The sequence below is a fragment of the Sturnira hondurensis genome, unplaced genomic scaffold, assembly GCF_014824575.4.
Source record: "Sturnira hondurensis isolate 20B ecotype Veracruz unplaced genomic scaffold, ASM1482457v3 Scaffold0017746, whole genome shotgun sequence".
Lineage (NCBI taxonomy): Eukaryota > Metazoa > Chordata > Mammalia > Chiroptera > Phyllostomidae > Sturnira > Sturnira hondurensis.
Window position 1 is genome coordinate 1,138,841 of NW_028090377.1, and position 21,538 is coordinate 1,160,378.

The 21,538-nt window shown below is 44.5% G+C and overlaps 1 protein-coding gene across 6 annotated transcripts in view; it reads left to right on the forward strand.

The window, feature by feature from the left end:
* The first annotated feature begins 5,541 nt into the window (after nt 1-5,541).
* The window catches only part of STIM1 (stromal interaction molecule 1), a 185,275-nt gene continuing 169,278 nt past the window's right edge, over nt 5,542-21,538 (forward strand). For 2 of the 6 annotated variants that reach the window (XM_037068642.1, XM_037068643.1), the window contains exon 1: nt 5,542-6,328. In XM_037068642.1, coding sequence (XP_036924537.1) covers nt 6,190-6,328 — 139 coding nt within the window. In that variant the 5' untranslated portion in view covers nt 5,542-6,189. The remainder of the gene's footprint in view (nt 6,329-21,538) is intronic. The other 4 variants (XM_037068645.1, XM_037068648.1, XM_037068647.1 and 1 more) reach the window with 3 other exon arrangements.

Below are 21,538 nucleotides of genomic sequence, written 5' to 3' on the forward strand. Positions count from 1 at the left end.
AGCTCTTTGAGGGTAGGAATCAGTTGTTATGAACAAGTGCTCAGTAGATGTTAAGTGAGTGAGTGGACATTGGCAGTGAGATTGTAAAACTGATTCTCAAAGGGCAGATGATTCTCTTTGTGGAACTAGCCTGGGAAGAGCTGTTAGAAGCCAAGATCTCTTTCTCGATTCAGCCACGCTCTGACAGTTTGTCAGTGATAGTTGTATTGCCATGTTTGGACACCAGGGAGCTCCACTGACAACAGCCCAGATTCAAGGACTCCTAACATTTTCTGAGCCAGAGATTTCAGACTCTTATTACACATCTGCTGAAGATTCTCTCACTTTCTAAATGAAAGCTATTGGTATCTGAAACCCTGTGGTGTAAGGAAGGACAGCCAGGCTGCTGTACACACTATTCATTCATTCACTTTTATTAAGTTCCAGGTATATATCAGATAAAGTCATAGCCTGGGAGAATATAAAGATAAATAAAATGCAGTCCTTGACAAGCTCAGGGTCTAATGGGGAGACTGGATACTTATTAGATAATCATAATCCAGTTATATAAGTAGTCTAAGATATAGCAGAGACCGGGAAGGTCAGGGAAAGTGCCAAAGGAAGGAGGAGTGACTTTTGGGCTGGGTCTTTTTTAAACTAACCACAGCTTTGGGATCATGCTAGGCTGTCACCATTGGTCAAGGCATGAATACTTTTATTTCACTTGAGCTGAAACTTGAAGGATGAAGAGGAAATCCCCTAAGAGAAAGAGAGCTTGCCCTGGCTGGTGTAGCTCAGTGGATTGAGTGCAGGCCTGCGAACCACACGATAGTGGTTCGATTCCCAGTCAGGGCACATGCCTGGGCTGCAGGCCAGTTCCCAGCAGGGCACTCACGAGAGTGAGTGCCATACATTGTTATTTCTCTCCTTCCCTTTCCCTCTAAAGATAAATAAACAAAATCTTAAAAAAAAAAGAAAGAAAGAGAGCTTGATGTGGTTGCTACTTCATCTCATCAGCCTCAGTTTCCTCATCTGTAAAATGAGTATAGCCTTTGTCTTATCTCGCAGAGTTCCTGTAGGGGAGGAGATGAAATAATAGATATAAAGTTCTTGAAAATTATGAAATAGTGGCATGAGAACCACTTATCCAATTTGATTTAACCAACACCAGCAGAATATCTACTAGGAGCAAGTCTCAAAGAGTGATTTAAGGGAGACACACCTGGCACATGATAAAGGCTTGGTGTATAGGTTTTAGAGAGACAGAGAGATGAAAAATAAAAAGCTCTTCTTGCAGGGGCTATACTTTCATGAGGATCCATCATAGAGACTATTGAGATGAGTCACAGCTTCTGATGCAGGAAGAACCCGGAAGGCTCAGGATGGTCCTTTCTAATAGAATATTAAGCTGAATTAGAGCAATAATTGGGTACCTACTCATCCTGTAGTTGGGAAGACTGAGATCCAGAGGGGAAATGGCTTTTCTGTTGTCACATCATGATTTTGGAGGCAGAGAGAAGAACAGAGTGTTCCTTTTGTTGGCCATACCATGGCTTTGGCCATAAGACACTATTTATTTTAATTTTATTAATAAAATAAAACAAATATTTTGCATTAATAAAATAAATATTATTTTAACAAAATATTATTTGTATTTAATTGTGGTAAAATACATATAGCTTTAAATTTACCATCTTAACCATTTTAAGCATAGAACTCAATCATGTTAGGTACATTTACATTGTTTTGCAACCTACATCCAGAACTCTTTTCATCTTGCAGAATTGAAACTGTATCTATTAAACAATTCCCTATGCTCCCCTCCCCCCAGCTCCTGACAACCACTCTCCTATTTTCTGTCTCTGTGAATTTTACTACTCTCGGTACTTCATATAAGTGGAATCCTATAGTATTTGTCTTTTGGACTGGCTTATTTCATTTAGCATTGTGTCCTCAAGATTCATCCATATAGCAGCATGTAGAATTTCCTTCCTCTTTAAAAAAACCCTCATCCAAGAACATGCTCATTGATTTTAGAGAGAGGGGAAGGGAGGGGGAGAAAGAGGGAGACAATCGAGGTGGGAGAGAAACATTGATGGGTCGTTTGCCTTTTATCCCAACTGGGGACAGAACCCACAACCTAGGCATGTGCTCTGATGGGGAATCAAACACTCTACCTTTTGGCTTATAGGATGACATTCCAATGAGCTGAGCCACATAAGCCAAGGCCTCCTTTTTTAAAAACAATTTTATTTATTTTTGGAGAGGGGGAAAGGAGGGAGAAAGAGACTGAGAGAAACATAGATCTGTTGCTTCTCCCGGGCCCCCAACTGAGGACCTAGCCCACAGCCCAGGCATGTGCCCTGACCAGGAATCAAACCAGTGACCTTTCAGTTCACAGGCCAGTGCTTAGTCCACTGAGCCACACCAGCCAGGGTGGGCCTCCTTTTTTAATGTCTGAAAAATATGCCATTGTATGTATATACCATATTTTAAAAATCCATTCATCTGTCCATGGACACTTGGGTTGCTTCCACCTCTTGGCTATTGTGCATAGTTCATAGCTACTCTGAACATGAGTGTACAAATATTTCTATGAGACCCTGCTTTCAATTATGGGGGGTTATATGTCCAGAAGTAGAATAACTAAATCATATGGTAATTCTATTTTTAGTTTACAGATGCCATTTTAGCCTCACAGGAAATGCAACAGTCTGGCCCATAAAAGATTCATGGTCTCTGCATGAAATGGTAACAGAGCTTTACTTTCTGCCTCTCTTTGCCCATACCCCCAAAGAAATCATGTGGTAGCTAAGAGAAATAATGCAGTTGAGTTTAAAGGAAGTTGCATTAAACACGCTTTACTGTCCTTCATCCTTGTGTGTTTTTTTAAAAGATTTTATTTATTTATCCTTAGAGGGGAAGGGAAGGAGAGAGGGAGAGAAATATCAATGTATGGTTGCCTCTCATGCGTCCCCTGCTGGGAACAACCCAGGCATGTGCCCTGACTGGGCATCGAACCACGATCCTTTGGTTCACAGGCCCGCGCTCAATCCACTGAGCTACACCAGCCAGGGCTTGTGTGTTCTTTTAAACTAAGGAGGAAACAGGCAGATGAGCTGGCTTATACAGATATGACAAATTAGCCATCTGAGTGCTTAAGCTGCAGATGTGTGTTGTTGGCCTATAGGTTTTATACTTTTAAAAATTAGTTGCTAATACTAACAAAAGGTATATGTTATACAAAATTCTAGTTTTTTATATTCTCTTAAAGGTGATCCAGCAATACTGAGTCTACTTTCTTGCCTGCTCTCTTCCATGTGCCATGCTCCCCACCACTCCCTATTATTCTCACCTACTTCTCTCAATTGTATTACTGACTGCTTTTCCATTTGAATTTAAGACCCTGGCTTAGAGCATAGGTCTGCTAGAACCTAGGTCAGGCGCTCACCTTCTGCTCTGGCCAGTTTCCCAATATAGACATGTTATCTAATAAATATTTGAGTGGTCCTATGAATTAACTCATGTTTACTTACTATGTGCAGAGCCTATGAATGGATCCTTTTCTCAGAAATGAATAGGGCATAGTCCTTGACTTAGAAAACTCACAATCCCATGGGGTTGTGGGGAGCAGACATGTGTATGGTCCAGTTCTGGACTGGGGGGGGGGTTGGTAAGAGTTTGGAGTTTCTGAAAAGGGGATCTTGAATTCTGCCTAAAAGAATGAGGACCTAGCCAGGTTGCTCAGTTGGGGGGAGCAGGGGTGTCAAACTCATTTTCACTGGGGGCCATATTGGCCTCACAGTTGCCTTCAAAGGGCCAAAATAATTTTAGGACTGTATAAGTATAACTACTCCTTAACTGTTACTGAGTTGAAATGACATTTGGCTCTTTAAAGGCAACTTTGAGGCTGATGTGGCCTGGTGAAAACGAGTTTGACACCCCTGGTTAGAGCACCCTCCCGATACACCAAGGTTGTGGGTTAAATCCCAGGTCCGGGCACACACGTACAAGAATCAATCAATGAATGCATAAATAAGTGGAACAACAATTCAATGTTTCTTTCTCAAATCAGTTGTTCAAAAAAAGTATGAAAGGCCAGCTATAAGAGGAGCTGGGAGTTGGGGGTAGTGTTTCAGGCAGAAGCAACAGCAGATACAAATGACTAAGGTTCTATGTGTTTGAGGAACTTAAAGAAGGTCAGTGTGACTGGAGCTTAACAAGAATCGGGAGAGTGGTAGTAGATGACGTTAGATGTGTATTTTTATATTAACAGCCTAACCCTTAAGCCAGGCAGCTGTTGGGCAAATCCGTGTTCCCGGTCTGGAGGGTTTACTCAGAACAGGTAACTAGTTTAGCACACTGACAGTCAGAGGTGGGACTGGGCCTAATCCCTCCCCCGCCTCCGGTGCCAAGGACAGGGTAGGGCACAGAGCAGGTTTCAGTAAAGATTTGCTGACAGCATAATTGAGAACAGGAAGTGCAGGCCCTAGTAAAAAAGGCCCAGGCGCGACTCCCTCTTCATTGGGGCACTCATTCTCAGGTCGCTAACAACTCTTGCAAGTGACACAGAGCGCTGAGAGTGTGAGATGCGGGGAAGAACCAGCCACGGGCCCTACCTGCAAAAACCTCAACAGGGAAGGGAATTTGAGAGGCAGGTAGGAAAATAGGCTGTGAAAGTGAAGGGAGGGCATCCTACTTAGCTTGGATGAGTCGGGGAGCAGGAGTCTGGAAGGCAGATTGGGCCCTTTAGTCGAGACTTAAGGGATGTGTAGGGCAATTTTACCTTCAGCGATTTGGACTTTTTGTTTTCTGGCATCATTTCCTTTGAAACACTAGCAGTCCCTAATCGGCCTCCCTTGGGGCGGGTCCTCACTTCATTCCCTAACCCTCTGCAAAGGGGCAGGGCCTTCCAGGAGCTCCTCGCTGTCAGCAGCACCCCTATCTGTCCGCCAGGGGCCGCTACACACGGGTGACGATGCGCGCGGATTCCCAAACCGCAGAGAGGCGAAAGCAGACTGGTTGCGAGGCGCGGTGGGGGGCGGAGCCTAGAAAGCCGGCTCCGAGTGGGGGCTGGGAGCGCATCCCCGGCCGAACTGGCAAGGCCGTTGTCACCTGAAGGATCCCGGGGCGGCAGTCTTTGTGCCGCGGGCCTCTGTCTAGCCCGGGCCTAGAGCTGAGGAGAGTGGAGTAGCACTGAGGCCCGGAGGTCCCGGCAGGGCAGCTACTGCCGTTTTTACCGCTGCTGCCGCAGGCCTGGGATACCTGAGCAACTGCGTGTCAGGGGCCCATCCGCCTGTTTGCTGGCGGTTAGCGCTGGAGAGACTCCCGTAGGGGAAAGAGAGGCCGGGACCTGACCCTTGGCACGGGAGTAGGGCCTTGACGGAGATTAACGGGAGCCGGGGGCCTGGAGAGCCCGCCGGGGGCAGGGGGCGCCCGGCTACTGCCTCCAACAGGTTATTCCCGGACGAACCCGGCGCTGGGGCGGGCCCGGACTTCGCAGGGGGCCGGGCGGCGTGGGGCGGGCCTGTGGGAGAGCACGCCCCCGCCTGCCCCGGGCCCGCCCCAGCACCGCCCGCCCGCCGGGGAGCCGCTGTCCCGGGCCTGGCCCATGCGCGTCCGCCTGCTGAACCTGGGCACAGCCGGCTGCCTGAGCACGGGACTGGGCGGGGGCGCTGACCTCGGCCTAGGAGGCCTGGGATCCTGGAACCGTCCGCGCTCGCGGGGGCCTGCGAGTCGCACGCCCCTCCTGGGGTCTGTGCTGCTCCCCCTTCCACGGCGGGGCGAGGCCGGGTGCCCCCTTCTTCCCCTCTCTTCTCTCCCTGCTCCACTCCCCTGCTAGAGGGAGATCACGCCCGCCCGCCCCCTTTCTCAGGGGTGTAGCCGGCTGCGGAACTGACAGCGGCCCCGTAACCACCCTGTCCAAACTCTCCGGAAGCGGCCCTAGCTAACTGGCCGCTGAGGCCGCCCCAACTCCAGCCGACCCACTGTTGGACCAGAGGCGACGGCCCTCCTCCCGAGCCCAAACTTGGAGCGTTTGACCTTTGGCTGTCTGAGGAGGCAGGCCTTCGAGTGCCTGGACAGCTGCGGCGCCTCGAGGGCATCTCACCTGGGGTTCTAGGACCGACGGCTGCACTCCCGGGTTCCGGGCTTTGCCTCTGGGATTCCGAGGTGTCCACATCAGGCGCATGCTGACTGAGACCTGGAGTCATGGACGTGTGTGCCCGTCTTGCCCTGTGGCTCCTCTGGGGGCTTCTCCTGCATCATGGCAAGAGCTTCAGCCATAGCCACAGCGAGAAGGCGACCGGAGCCGGCTCGGGGGCCAATAATGAGGAGTCTACTGAAGCAGGTAAGACCTTGCTACCGGCTGGACTGGGCCGGGGATTTTGACTCAGAACCGAGGTGTCCAAATGGGCAAGTTGAATCCTAGTTTTATATATGTGCCGTTGGTGGAGGACCCACATATTGCGCTGCTTCTTCCCAGTAGTCCAAGGAGTTCTTTCCGTTCAGGAGCTACGGCTCATGTCTCTTGTCTCTCTTCAACAACTTTCCTCATTCCTCCTCAGGATCTCTTTGTTGGCAGTGAGGAGAGGTCTGCTTTTGGGGCACTTTGGCCTTTTAGATCGGCAAACCAAGACCCCTTCTCAGGACTACTTTTTGGAAAGAGTGGCCTGGGCAGATGATAAGTCTATCGCTGTTGGCCAGTTTCCGCGCTTGGCAACATAGGGAGGTTGAGGCTACTCGGGTTGGGCAGGGAAAGTAAGGGCTGGACCAGTTCTGTTGGTGTGTTAAGGTGTGCCTTTATATTTCAACAAGTGTGGGAACCCTAGTGCCTCTCTTCCGTAGGTAATCTGTGGTCTCTTGGCTGTGCCCATTTCACATACAAAGCAATTCCTTACATGGAATCTTATTTACCACAAGGGAATTAATGGTCTTTTCTCAACATGGGCATGATAAAACTTCTGGGACCACTTGTTGACTTCTTCTGTTTCTTGAGACTGATGAGGATAGGGGTTCTTTGATATTTTTGTTCTGTCCTGATTTTTCCAATGGACTCATGGAACTTGTCAGATAGCAAGAGCCCTGGTGTTCTGTTGCAGAAGAAAAGCGTTCTTTTAAAATTAAGTTGTTTTACATGAGGCTTAGAAGGAATTCTGTTTTCTTTTCCTATTTCTCTCACTATGTCACTGTGCTCTGCCCACAGCAATGGGCTGCAGAGTGGGGAGAGTTTATAGCTCAGTTCTTTCTGAGGTGGGCAAGCTCAAGTGAGGGGATGGCTCAGTGGGTACTGGTTGATACAGGAGGAAAAAGAAGCAGGTCACTATGGCTGGGAAGTTTCATGGATGCATTCAGAAACTGGCTCTGGTGGGACCAGGGGCGTTCAACCTGTGGCCCAGGATGGCTATGGGTGTGACCCAACACAAAAATCATAAATTTACTTAAAACATTATGAGATATTTTTGTGATTACATGCCACAGTGTATTTAATGTGGCCTAAGACACTTCTTCCAGTGTGGCCCAGAGACGCCAAAAGGTTGGACACCCTGTTAATTTAGACCCTTTCTTAGGAAATCCTCTTTTAACTTTCTTGACTGGTTTGTGTGTGATTCCAGGTACCCCAAAGGCTGGGTCCCAGGTGAAGTCAGGGTTGCTCTATGTACAAGCATGGCACCTAGTAAGTTGCTTTGAAGATAGGCCTTTCTTTCGTATTAATCCTGTTTCTCAGTGTTGTGCCTCTTTTGCCCCTGGAACATAACTCAAAGTTTGGTTCTCACTGGGCTGGCAAGAGAAAGGCTGGGGGGCAGATGTAGGTCAAACTATGAAATAGCTCTAAGGAACAGCTCTGCTGTTCCAGTGGCATCCCTGTTTATAACTGATATGTCCTTTTTTATCCCTAAAATATGAGTGCCTGACATAAAGTGAATATTCTTTTTTTTGGTGGGAGAGGAACTGTTTAGTTTAGACACAAGCTAAAGGGATAAAGTTTTTAATTTTAGGCATTAGCTGGCTATCAGAAATAATGGGTTTATGTGTGTGTGGGGGGGGTGGTGAAAGGTAAGAGGCATTCCAGCATCCCTCAGGACCACCCCCAGACTTGAGCTTATGGAGACAACCCTTCACACAACTTATTTCAGAGGCCTGGATGTGTTGATTATACCATTTAGGCTTCTCTTTTGGTCTTTTCTTCCTTTCAGTTCAGAAATTAGTTTCTCTTGTCACAATAATACTGAGTCCCAGGGAGGGAAGTCTCAGTGACCCTAGTTGCTGTGGTGGCTTGGCTATGGTTTATGGGAACCTGGAGGTCCCAGCACTATTGTTCCGGTAGGTTGTCCTCTTGAGCCTTTCTGGAAGTTTGTTTCTGACTCAGACAGGAACTCATTTTTGCAAAGAGGTGGCTCGTGGAATGGGCTCTGCTACAGGATTTGGGGAGAAGCTTTCTGTGCAGCCAGGAACCTAGTAATCTTTCTAGTTCCTCTGTATCTTTGAAACACACTAGTTTTACTTGCCCTTAAAAGCTGCCACTTTTCTGAGTCAGATTCAACATACGCAGTCAATTTGTATGTTCTCTAAAGTTTATATTTTATAATCACCTGGACTTTTTTTTCCCCCTGCAAAAGTCTCACAATAGCCCTATTAGAATGTGGGGCATATGGTATTATCCCCATTTTTATGGGTTAAGAAACTGAGTCCTATGCTGAGTCTTATAGGCAGGTCTTCTGATGCTTAAGTCCTAGATCACTTCCATCTTCTCATACCCTGCCACGTTAAAGGAGCACTGGGCAAGACCAAGAGAATGTTACTTTCTTCCTGGTGAATTAGTGATTCAGGTCCTGGTGGCTCTGTAGCAGAGAGCCGGGAAAAGGCCTGTCTTTTTTCTTCTGTAGGGAGTGAGAGAACTGTTTTTTTTTTCTCTTGTTGGATTTATATGGCCATCATAAAGGCCTGACTCTGCAGTGAGTGTAGGTGCTTTGGTAGAAGACCCTCTTGTTGGGCAGTGGAGAGGTCATTCCTGTCACCTCCTGGCTCTCCGATGCCTGTACACCTAGCTATGCTAAGTCACTTTCTCAGTAAAGATCTGTGCCTGGTGGTGCTACTCTGGGGCCTGCATTTCCGAAGCTGGCTTGGAACTCATGGTTGGGACCTCCCTTAGACCCTGGGCTCATTGCCTCTAGAAACTGAAAATGTTTTCTGCAAATGTGTGTGAGGGGGTCCCAGTTGAGTCTGGAGTTGTGATTGCTAGTGTTGGAGGTAGTGAGGGCCTCTAATCAGGAACCATGGTTTGACTCAGTGTGGTTAGAACAGAGCCTTGGAGGATAGACATCTAGGCTGTTGGTGCAGTGCTGGCTGGCTTCTCAATAAACCCCTGATGGAGTAGGAGGCCAGAGCCTTGCCTGCCCATCCAGCTAGTTGCTGTTGCCTCCGAGGCTATAAATGGCTTGGCCATCTTGGTGGCTATGCTAATTTTAGCTGAGGATGGCTCCCGGAACTGGACTGGGGCCAAGGGCAAGTGGGTGGGGCTTGACTGAGGCTAATACTGGGGTCTGGGGAGAGGGCCACAGTAATCCTGGGGCAGCTAGGACATCATCTGTGCCCAAGCCTCAGCTTTGACAATTACCCTTAGCTAGGTTAATTTATTTAGTAAACATTGAGCAGTGCCAGTTTGTGTGCTATTTATTCAGCAAATATTTGAGTGCCCGCTCTGCGTCAGGCAATGTGTTTGGTGTTGAGAATTTAAGGATGAACAAAAAGACAAGATCTCTGCCCTCATGAAGTTTACAGTCTAGTGGGGAGATAGGAAATAAACACATAAATAAATATATTATCTTGTGATAAGTGCTGGGGAAGGAAACATAAACAGAGTGCTGTGGTGGAAAATAGGGAGAGGACAGAGACTCAGCTAGGGTAGAACCCAGTGCCTTGTAAGACATTAATAACATCAGTGATAGCAACTAACATTTTTTAGTGCTTGCTGTTTCATGGGCACTATTCCAAACTCCATTTTATTCTCCCAGTCATCCTGTATGCTAGGTATTAGCCCCATTTTGTAGGTGAGAAAATGGAATTGTAGAGAGGTTGAGTAACTTGCCTAAGGTTATACAATATTAGGAAGGAGAGTCAGAATTTGAATCCAGGCAGTCTGACTGTGCTCCTTACTTCCCAGCCACTGCGTTATACATTCTCTCAAAACTGTGTGGTAAACGTGAAAAGGGTTATTGTATATACATATAGAAGGCTGCAGGAAGCTCAGAGGAGCAAGTGACTAACCCTGCCTGTGAGAGCTGGGGGAGGCTTTTCAGTTTCCCTCATAATTTTTCTCAGATCTTGGGGAGATAAAAATTGGTTACCTAATTCAAAAGTTAAGAGGTGGAAACACCAGTTAGTTCAACCCACTTTACATATATATATATATATATATATATATATAGATGTCCAAAGAGGCATCAAATGAAGTTCTAGGTAGAACTAGAATAAGACATTTAAGGTAGGGACCCTGACTCAATTGGTTATTCAATCCACAAGCTTATAATGAGGGCTTACTGCTTGCTTTGCACTGTGGAAAGAATTTATGGCTACCAAGGGAATCTAAGTCTGGGATTGGGATGCAGATATAGGATATATATTTAGAGACTATTAATTAGAACATAATGCATAGGCTTAATGAAGCACAAAACTAGGTACTGTAGGCAGTGTAGGCCAAGGATTAAGGGAGCTCTCTGTGGGCTGGGCTGGGTTGAGGTGACTGGAGGAGGCTTCCTGGAAGGAGGGGTAGGGTGTAGGCTGAAGAGCACCAGAAGGGAGTGGTTTGACTTGGGGAAGGTTGGAGAAAAGGGGGCATTGTAGATATCTGGGTCACCAGGGTAAGCACATGAGGTGTCACTGTTTGGTGGCTGAAAAATAACTGGGAAGAGTTTTTTCATAGTTGGCCAGCTACCTCTCATGAGGGCTCATAGACAAGAAGATTGCAGTCGAGTGTGACCTAGCATCAGGTCTCATACCTATCCTAATTTTGAAGTAATGATGAATGTAAATAATATTTTAAGATATCTCCAACAATGTAATGTGACATGAAAATCACAAATTTTTATTGGGGATGAAACCATAGATATTGCTTGTAATATTGTAGTCAGTTGCTTACAATATATAATTAAAGGGAATGCTAACTTTCAATAAGAGAATATTGACAAATAAAGATGTAATTTCTTTCCCATCCAAATTCACAGGTCCCCCAAAATTCTACCCATGGGCCCCTTAGGAATGTGGAACCTTCACAGTAAGAGCTCTGCTGTCTGGCAAGGAAGGGATGAGGTCTTGTAGAGGGGCGTGGTTTTTTAGATCTACACAGGACTTGGGTTTGAGCCCCAAGGGCTCCCTCATTTCCTGCTGAGTAGCTGACACATGTTGCTGAATGCCTTCATGGGCATGCTGTGGTACATTTTACTTCACGAGAAATGATTCTCCAGGAAACGCAGAAGCTCTGGCTGTCGGAATTTTAGGGAAAAAGGTGCCAAACTGGGCCTTCAATAGAGCTTTCTGTTTTTGTTACTATTGTTAAAAAAATGTTAAGAAATATTTAAGATATACAACAAAGTATAAAGGATAATACACTGAATACTCATGTGACTATAACAGTTTAAGAAATAAAATAATAACAATACAGAGCTTTCTTCTATTACTCTCAGGATACTTTGTATAAATTTCTAATGTAACACCCAGCACTGTATATGTTTGTTCTCTCACAAGTATAAGCTCTTTGTAAAAGAAGGGAGGAGGGTTGTACTTTATTTATCTCTTTTTACTGTCCCCAGCCTAAAAGTTTTGTTAAAATCTGTTGGAAAAGCTTGAATCCAGGGCCTGTCTGAATGGATCATATTTTCTCTCTCCATTTAAAAAAGAATTTTTTAAATCCTCACTTGAGGACATGTTTATGGAGGGGAAGGGAGAGAGCAAGGGAGAGAAACAGTGATGTGAGAAACATCAATTAGTTGCCTCTTGCACTCAGCCCTACTGGGTACCTTTCCTATGTGCACCAGTGAGGGATGAACCCACAACCTAGGCATGTGCCCTGACCAGGAATTGAATCTGTGACCTTTTGGTTTGTGGGGTGTTGCTTCAGCCAAGTGAGCCACACTGTCCAGGGCCATATTTTCTTTCTTGATTTCAAACTGTCTCATTTGTGTTGGTACACATTCTGGGCTTTTCCTTCAACCTTTGGATATGTTGCTTGCCTAGGACACTTTGTATTTTCATTCAAACTCAGATCCGTTTATCTCTTTTCAATCTATTATTTTATCCTCGACTTTGGAAGTAGGTAAGGCTGGTTTTGTTATTATACCCATTTTAAAGATGAAGTTATAGTTGAGAAATTTGTGTTCTTGGTCGTATAGCTAAAAAGTGGCAGGATCAGAACTATAACTCTGAGGATCTGTATACCAGGCCCTTGCTGTTTTTATCAGATACATTACCTGTCAATGTGTCGCTCACTGATCTGGCACTGAGAGCCTATAGCCTGGAAATATCTGTGTTTAACAAAGGTGTTTGAATAGTCAGTCCGGTTATCTATCAGAAGATTTGCTCTGGAGGGTGGTAGAGTCTATGATCTTACCCACCATACTATGTTGTTGGAGTTACCTGTATACGTGCCTGCTTTCCTTGACGTGCGGTAGCTCCTCAAAGATTAGGACAGCAAGCCCCTAGCGCAAGGCTTGGCACATAGTATACTTTATATCCTATAAAGTTTGTGGAACTAAATAGAAGGGTATTTAGTTCTGATTCTGATTCTACTATAGTTTCCCAGGTACTTGGTTAGAAGTTAAAACATTTTTCCTTGGAAGGGGTTCGGTAAAGTTGAAGAAATAAGTTTCATTTGTTTAGAGAGTTCACTATTTTAGAATTTCTCATTCTTTGTCTTTGTTAAGAAGAAACCATCCAGACCACTTTGGGTCCAACAGCCTCACTTTACTTGGAAGAAGTTTGCCCAGGATATCAAAGAAATCAGACTCATTGTCGTCACCCTTGACCAAGAGACCGCAGTGATGAGTAGCTGGGAGGTTGTCTTGATTCCACAAAGGACCTAGGTGTAGTGGGGAGGAGAGATTTGGGAAATGAGTGGGTGGGGTTGGATAAGAAGCCTATGTGTAAAGTGAGAATGGTTGGCTTTGGTTTGCAGAAGGGTCTGAGTTGGCCACAGCCATCAGACATGAATATTTGGATTTAGGGGTGCTTCAGAGGTCCAGTTCCTTTCCTCATTGGCTATGCATCTAGTGGAGGGTAAGTCATCTCATCTCTCAGCCTTAGTTTTTTCATTTGTAGAAAGGGAATAACCTTAATGAATAAATGTAATAAGGATTAAATGAGATAACTTATGTGGTGAAAGGGCTTTATGAACTCCAAAGTTCTGCACAATTAGGGTTCTTTCAACCTTTCCTTTTGTGTGCTGAACACTCAGTCAGAATCTGAGTATCTACTTATAATAGAACCTCTCTAACAGTAGTTGCTTCTCTGAACCTGCTATAGTTCCATTGTTTTACTTCAGGTATACCCACCAAATATTTAAAACTCTGGGTGTGGCCAAACTAGGCTTTTAATCAAGGCTTAACTCTACCAGGGGTGTCCAACCTGCGGCCTACTGGCAGCATGCAGCCTGTCATAGGCCATATGCAGCCCAGAACGTCTGTGAATGTGGCCCAACATAAAATTGTAAATTTACTAAAAATGTTATGAAATATTTTTGTGATTACATATTGCAGTGTATTTAATGTGTGGCCTGAGACAACTCTTCTTCCAGTGTGGCCCAGATGATGCAAAGGTTGGAAACCCCTACTAGGCTATAGGGAAACTATCGGTAAAGTCTGGGTGCTAGCATTTGGTCTTATTTCTGGCCCATACCCTCTAACTGCAAGCTTGGAATGTCTGACTAGATGAACATAGTCCCCATCTATGTTGGTGCATAATAATTATCCTGAAAGTTAAGAGGCTTGAAATAGTAAATATTTGTCAGCTCACAGTTTTCTTGGGTTAGAAATCTAGGTGCCACCTAGCTGGGTGCTTCTGGCTCAACATCTCTCATGAGATTTCAGGAAAGCTGTTGGCCTGGGGTTGAAGGCTCAAATGGGGGGAGAGTTATTTGCTTTCAAGCTAATTCATGTGGTTGTATGGGGGGCCTTGGTCTCTTGCCACATTGGCCTCTCCAGTGAGCTGCCTCATGACATGACAGTTGGCTTCCTCCAGGACAAGTGATCCAAGAGAGAGTGAGAGGGAGTGCCCAAGATGGAAGTTACAGTCTTTTTATTACCTAATTTTACAATTGATATGCCACAATTTCTGCCATATTTGCCTCTATTTGTTAGAAGCAAATCGTTAAGTCTGGTCCACACTCAAGGTGAAGGGAATACACAACGGCATGAATACCAGGAGAGAGGAGATCACTGGGGACCATCTTAGAAGATGCCTATGATATCACTGTAAAGCCATGATCTTAGGAACAATGGCTTCTAGGTGATGTGTCTTCTTAGCTTTGCTTGTCTCCTAGAGTCTTGTAGAGTCTTTCTTTATTTCCTTTGGCATTATGTCCTCTTGGTTCATGCATGACTTCATTGCTTGGACATATAGACTTGACATGGCCCCTCCCTCTATACTCTTCTCTTGTCTTAGGCACAATCCTAAATAAAACTAGCTTTTTATTTGAGGTTCTAGTCCTGCTTCCAAACTCCTTGTTTCTTGTTTCGTACCTTCAGTTTTGGAGCCCATTGTACAGTCTTGGAGCTTTTACTGCTCCAACTTGCCTTCTCAGAGCTAGACTTATATGTGGCATTGAAACACTGACAGATGAAGAACCTACTCTGACCTTTTAGGCTATTGATGTTAGGTGCTAGGACTTAACATCCTGGTATGTTAAAGCTGACAGGATTTTTAAGGACTATCTCTCCCAAAGTCATTTTACATATGAGAGGAACAAGCTAGCCCAAGTCTTAGCTAGGGCTAGAATCTAATTTTGTCTGATTTTCATTCACATGCTGTTCCCATTCTTTTGTGGATCCTCTCTACCCTGTTGCAGCCAGTTTGGGTTGTGAGGGGGTCTGAGACACATACAGAGGAGAAAGTAATTCATAATATTATTATATTTTGTTTACAGAAATTGGGCTGGGCAGAATTGGGGGTATACAAAGCCATTGTCAAGTGAGGCTTCTGAGGAGTTTCACCCAGCTAGAGAGTTTTCATAATAAGATGCAGAAAAAGAAGCTTAGTAATATTTGTGGCATATGGTGATTATTATCTGCATTCTGTACCATTCTCTTGGCAGTCTCAGCTCAGAGCAAGGAGAGATCTCTGTTCCTTTGGATGTACAGAGTAGGCTTCCTGAAGGAGGTGCGGTCAGAGTGTTTCACTGTATGTTTCACCATTGCTTGGCTCAGCTGGTTGCATTCTGTGTGGATTTGGGGCCTCCACAGGCAGAGTAAATGTATCTAAACCCCTGTGGGGTTACTTGTGGCTACCTGGAAAGTGCCAAGGGGAAGCTTTTGGGCACTAAGATTTTGACAGTGTTACCTGTGTTGGCATAACTTGCCAGGGCAGATGAAACATGAATAGGGATGGCTGTGACCTTGTCATGTTTGAGTAGAGCAGATTTTTGTGTGGGAGGCCATACAAAGAAAAACCTGAAATGAGCCAACAAAAATGCACTTTTATTTTTTTCTGGGGACTTGGAATGGAGATGGCACAGGCTCTAAAATCCCTCTATGGGTGCGAATTTTCTTCCTGACCCAGGGTTCTGGCCCCAGGCCACTTTGCTCACTTCATCTTCCTCTGTTCCCTTCTCAACGTCTTGGGTTAGCCAGGCTTTTTTATTTGTTCTGGTCTGCAGAACACATCTTATGTTGCTTTTTTTTGTCTTTACTTAAGCTGTTTTATTCTCCTCCCAGGATGTCCTCCCCTCTCCTCCTTTTTTCCTACCTAACCTTTCACTCCTCTGTTCCCTGATATTAACACTATCCATGAGTTCCTTCTCATCTCTGGTAAGACTCTGGTTCATGCGCTGTCTGCAGTACTCTGGGTATTTCACACCCTGCTTGTGCCTCTTAAAGCAAGAGACATCCCGTTGTAGAATCAAGATTACTGGGCACTGGCTTGAGTCCTTACTGACAATATGACTCAAACTATAGATTCCTCACTTGGAAAATGGGTCACAAGAGAGTTAGTTTATATGAAAGGGTTGTATATACTCTAAGTCTTTTGTGTGTGTGTGTGTGTGTGCATTTCTCTCTTTCTTGAGGGCAAGAGCCATGTTCGTTTTGTTGACTATAGTACCTGTCCTTAATATCTATCACAATGTTGATCAAAGATAAAAAAATATTTATTGAATAAGGAGAGGAGTGACAAGTTGATTTTTGGATCGAGTAAGCACAGAGGGAGAGGTATATTGACATCAGTTCCTTTGAAAAGCTTAGACAAGAGGGCCCAGAGATTAGGGATAGAATCCATGCGGAAGGTTTTCTGAGGAGTTCTGTGGGTGCTGTTTTTCTGCTGGGCAGTACTTCATCCAGTTTATCTTCTCAATGCCAGTTATCAGTCAAACTGGGGGATGGTTTGCCTTGACTCTGGCTGGCTGTTTTTGTTTGTCACAGCAGTGGCTACCCTGAGTAGGTGGCTGCAAAAGTGGAACAGGGCTATGCTCAGAGAGCTGATGTGAGTGAGACCCCCGGGTAAAGCTTCCTTGAGTCCTGCTGCTCCCTGTTTTTGGTCCCAGGGCCCACATGGGTTTACCTCAGGTCAAAGTTGAGGCAGCCAAATGAATGGAATGAGCTTTAACTGTGTTTCTTAGCCTGGCTTGTGGGATGGAGGAGGGAGCTTTCTTTCATGCGAGGCTTGTTTTGCTGCAGGAAGGTAGGCTAGTGCAGTGAAGATCACTGCCTTTTTAAATGTTATCTCTGATAACATTTGAAGAACTCCCTGAGCCTTAGAGGACTCTAGCTTGAGCAGATATCACACTAACTTTCTTTCAAGGCATTGGGGAGGGGCCTCTAAAGAGACTTTGTGGAGGGGGCAAAGATGTAAGAGAGTCAGCTGTGCTGTCACTATGATCCAGCCAGGACAAACCTGTCCTTTTCCTCTGTTATCTACATTTATGGAGCTCCTGGCTGCCTTGTGTTGAGCTCTGTCTGGCCTAGGTGATGACCAGAAATCTCACTGGCAGGCAGGCAGGCAGGCGGGCAGGCTTTCAAATCTCATGTGCCTCTAATTTCTCCAGTGTGATTCAGTAGCTCTGTTCCTGTTTGGCCTCTCTGGGTTATCTCAGGCCTCTCAGGAAGCTCTCAGAACTCTCATCACTACAGCTTATGTTAAAACAAATGTGTCCATGTTTGCCAAGTTCCCAGAGCCGGCATCTAAAATGTAGTGGCCTGAGGAGATGGGTGCTCTTCAGGTATCAGCAGTATGTTCTGTGTGTTTGTGCATGTGTATTGCTGGGTAGTCATACTTGTTTCAAGGTCTTGTTTCAAGAAACTTTCTCTGACAAGGGCAAAGTTCACCGGAACTCACACTTCATGTCTCTAAAGAGATAAATATGTGATTAAGACGACTCAACTAACTTCAGTGATGAAAATGATGATGATAGCTACTGTTTACTGAGTGCCTGTTATGTTCCAGGCACTGGGCTAGATGCTTTACATCTGCACAACACCCTTAAAGGTGGATATGTTTCTCATTTTATAGATGAGAAAACTGTAACTGTGAGAGTTTAAGTAATTTTCTCACGGTGACTAAGTCAGGATTTAAATTTAAGTTTACCTAACCCAAAGGTTAATGCTGTTTTTAGTTTAATAACTTATGGGGAGGGAAAGAAATTGCTGTACGAATTTAGATAGAGATGTGCATTTGTATTAAAAAGTGTACAGTTTGTCAGACTGTTACTGGCATATGTTCTGTTACCTACGTAGGCTGGAAGAAGGTGGGATTAGTATTTTGGGGTTGGGGGAAAGAATGAGAGGGCATTTTTCACGTATAAATCCTGAATGGGAGTATCACATTGGTGATTGTATAGTTACAGAGTGATGTGTATTCAATTTGTATCTTCCAAAAATAGCATTATGGTTGAGCTGTTCTGGTTATAAGCTTTGGGACAGAGTTTGTATCTGAGTAGTGTTCTTTACTTCTTCAGTCAACACTTACCATGTATGTTATATGTTATGTGACAACCCCTGCCCAGTAGAAGGACTGAGGAATTAAAATGTAAAACCCCATTTTTATTCATCATACATAGTAAGAACTCCTATTTATTACCTACTCAATAACAAGACTTCTACATATTTTTCCATTCATGATCTTGTTTATTACTTATTTATTTAAAAGATTTTTATTTATTTTTACAGGGGGAAGAAGGGAGGGAGAAAGAGAGGGAAAGAAACATTGATGTGTGAGAAAAAAATTGATCAGTTGCCTCTTGCAAGTGCCCCGACTGGGACCAAACCTGCAACCCAGGCATGAGCCCTGACCAGGAAATGAACTGGTGACCTTTCAGTTCATGGGACAGTGCTCAGCCCACTGAGTCACACCAATCAGGGCCATGATCTTTTTTAATCCTCACAATAAGTCTCCCATTTTGTAGCTTATTTTGCAAGACAATCTGGGTTCAATGCCCTCTGAAGAATACTGATGGTTCTGTTGGAAAATGATATCCCCTCTGCCTGGAGAGATCAGAGAAACTTTATGGAGGAGGAGGTAGCTTAGTGGAAGAAGGCAAGACCTTACTGGTCTTCAGATACTTCATGCAGAAATATAAGGCAGGTCAGAGAAAATACCATCAGTAAAGGCATGGAGTGAGAAAAAGGGGAGAGTCTGTAGCGGGTATTATTAGTCCAGAGTAACTGGAGAATGGCATTTATGAAGAAGAGTATTATAGCCCTGGCCAGTGTGCTTCAGTTGGTTGGAGCATCATCCTGTGAACCGAAATGTTGCTGGTTTGATTTCCGGCCAGGGCACATGGCTAGGTTGTGGATTCAGTCCCAGTCAGGTGCATGGTTAGAGGCAACCAATCGATGTTTCTCTTTGTCTGTCTCTCTTTCTCTTCCCCTCTCTCTAAAATCGATAAGCATGTCCTCGGGCGAGGAATAAATAAATTAATAAATAAATAAGAAGAGTAAAAACAAGGCAAAAGAGATTAATTGAGGAAAGTTCGGAAAGTTCATGGAGGAGGGCCTCAATGCCAGGCTAAAGAGTTTAGACTTTGTGAAAAAGTAAGTAGTCCTTGCCGGTTTTGAGCAGCGAAGAGACATGATCTGATTTTTAGGGAGCTTAATCTCACAGAGTGTGCATAGTGCAGTGGCGTGGGTGGGGCTGGCAACAGGGAGCCTAGACAGGAGACTGCAATTGTTCATGACCAGAGATCAGGATCTGCATTGTGGAGGAGAATTAATAGGAGTTTAAGTGCATGCAGGGAAGGAAAGAGGAATTAGAGATATGCACATGTTTTGAGTGTGGGCAATGAGGATTCTGATGGTGCCATTAATGGAAAATAAATGGCATTCTGAAGGAGAGTCAGTGCTGGAGTTGATGAGTGGAGGGGTAGTGGTTTCCTTTGAAGTGCTCTGCAAGAGAGGGCACTTCATAGTACTCCAGGAACCACAGACTTCTCTTATCTCTCCACTTGCTGCACATCATTTTACCGATGAGTTTTCTGGTGCCTAAAAAAGTGAAAAATTTGCCTAAGGTTGTATAGTAGCTCTGTAGTGGATGCCAAGTCTGAGAACCCAAGTCTTGTGTTTTAGCTGTTAAGCTTCCTAACAGAGCTGGGCCTTCACTGTAGGAAAACCAGAGAGTCTTAGAGATAGGAAAACCTGGGCTCAACTGCAGGCTTTGCCATTTTCTAGGTGAGATCTTGTTTTCTCTCTGAACCTTAGTTACCAAATTGGCAAAAAAAAAAAATCTCTACCTTATGAAGGCAATGGAAGGTAGGTACTTTGTATAATTCTAAAGTGCAATGTGAGGGTGTTATTCCAGGATTATGGTTTGGGTTGGAGCCTGTGTATATAGTGAATATTTTGGCAGATGTAAACTCATCATTTTTCATGGAAGGTCTTCCATTGTAGGCTGACTACGCATCCGCAGTTGGGGCTTTCTGTTGCGTGAACACGACAAGTTTTCCATAGTAACACATCTCCAATTTTCTAGTGGGAAATGGAGTTGCCCGAGGAATACTGTGATTGTACCCCATCATTTGATCTTGGCCTGAGAGAAGGTGATTACCATTTCTTTTCTCCAGGGTCTTCTGCCAGTCTTCAGCTGGCTCAAGGTGTAGGGGCAGAGTGATAGCTAAATTTAGGCTATCTTTTGAGGGGGGAAAGTAGAGTAGGCCCAGGCTTGGGACAGATACATAGGGTGCAGCTGCTGGTCAAAGCTAGTGCCTGGAGTCTTCTTGTGGTCATCCCTTTGATTTAGTGCACATGTTCCCGAGTCCTCTTGAGAGGGGGAGTAGACTGCTTGTGTTGCAGGTGTGTAGTTGTCAGCTGTCTCTCAAGGAAGCAGGCCTGAAACTGACCATCTTGCCTGATGTCTTGTCACACACCCTCTGAGAGAGAGGAGGGGGAAAGCAAGAAGATTTTCTGATTAATTAAATAGTTGCTTACTATTTTGTAGCTTCACTCTTAAAGAATTCCCCCTCTCCCCCCACTTATTTCCTTTGAAACCTTTTTCTTTTTCTTCTCCCTCCCTAGCTTGGTTCGTTCTTTGGCGTCTTTACAGTGTTCTTTATGAGATATCTTGTTTAATAAAAAAGACTAAGAATTAGGTAGACATAGTTTAGTTTGTGTTGTGATACTCTTGACATTTCTAGCCTCGGTTTCCCCACACTAAGTATTTTGGGGATAACAGAACCTAACCGACCTCGCAAGGTTGATGCATGCAGATCTTATGAGATAATGTGACAAGTATTTAGTCTTATACAGATGTAACTTCTTATTAGTTTTCCTCCTATGAATTGTCTGATCTATATAATTTCCTGGTTCATCCCCTCTCTTTACCTTATTTCTCCTTTGTTCTTACTTTTTCTCATAACATTGTTTTTTCACTCTCGATGACAACAGGAAAAATGTGACTCTACTGGCATTATGCCTGGCAGTTGCAACAGAGAGAAGCTGTCTTTGGGAGATCTAAAGTTGATTGGCTTTGGAGTGCAGTATCTTGTCATTAACTTGAACAAGTTGCTTTACCCCTTGGTCCCTCAAATTTTACATTTGTCTTTTGGTTTACCATATAGTTCTAATCTTTCTAGCCTTGAAGTCATTTCATTTTGGAAGATCCCTCTTTAAAACGCAAGTATTACTGGGCTTAGTTAGTAACTGAGAGTCAAAACTAGCTTTTGCTAGCTTTTCAGAGTGGATTATGTTAGCAATTTTTAACTGGTGTGCCACAAAAAATTTTTTTAAACATGCAGTACCTGATTATTTAGTCAGGGGCACTGACCTCTTTTCCCTTAGATTGTCAAATTAAAAAAATGATAACGGCTAACACAAGCTGTTAGGTGTGAACAGTAGCTGTCTGGTGTGAACAAATCAAAATTATACCTATA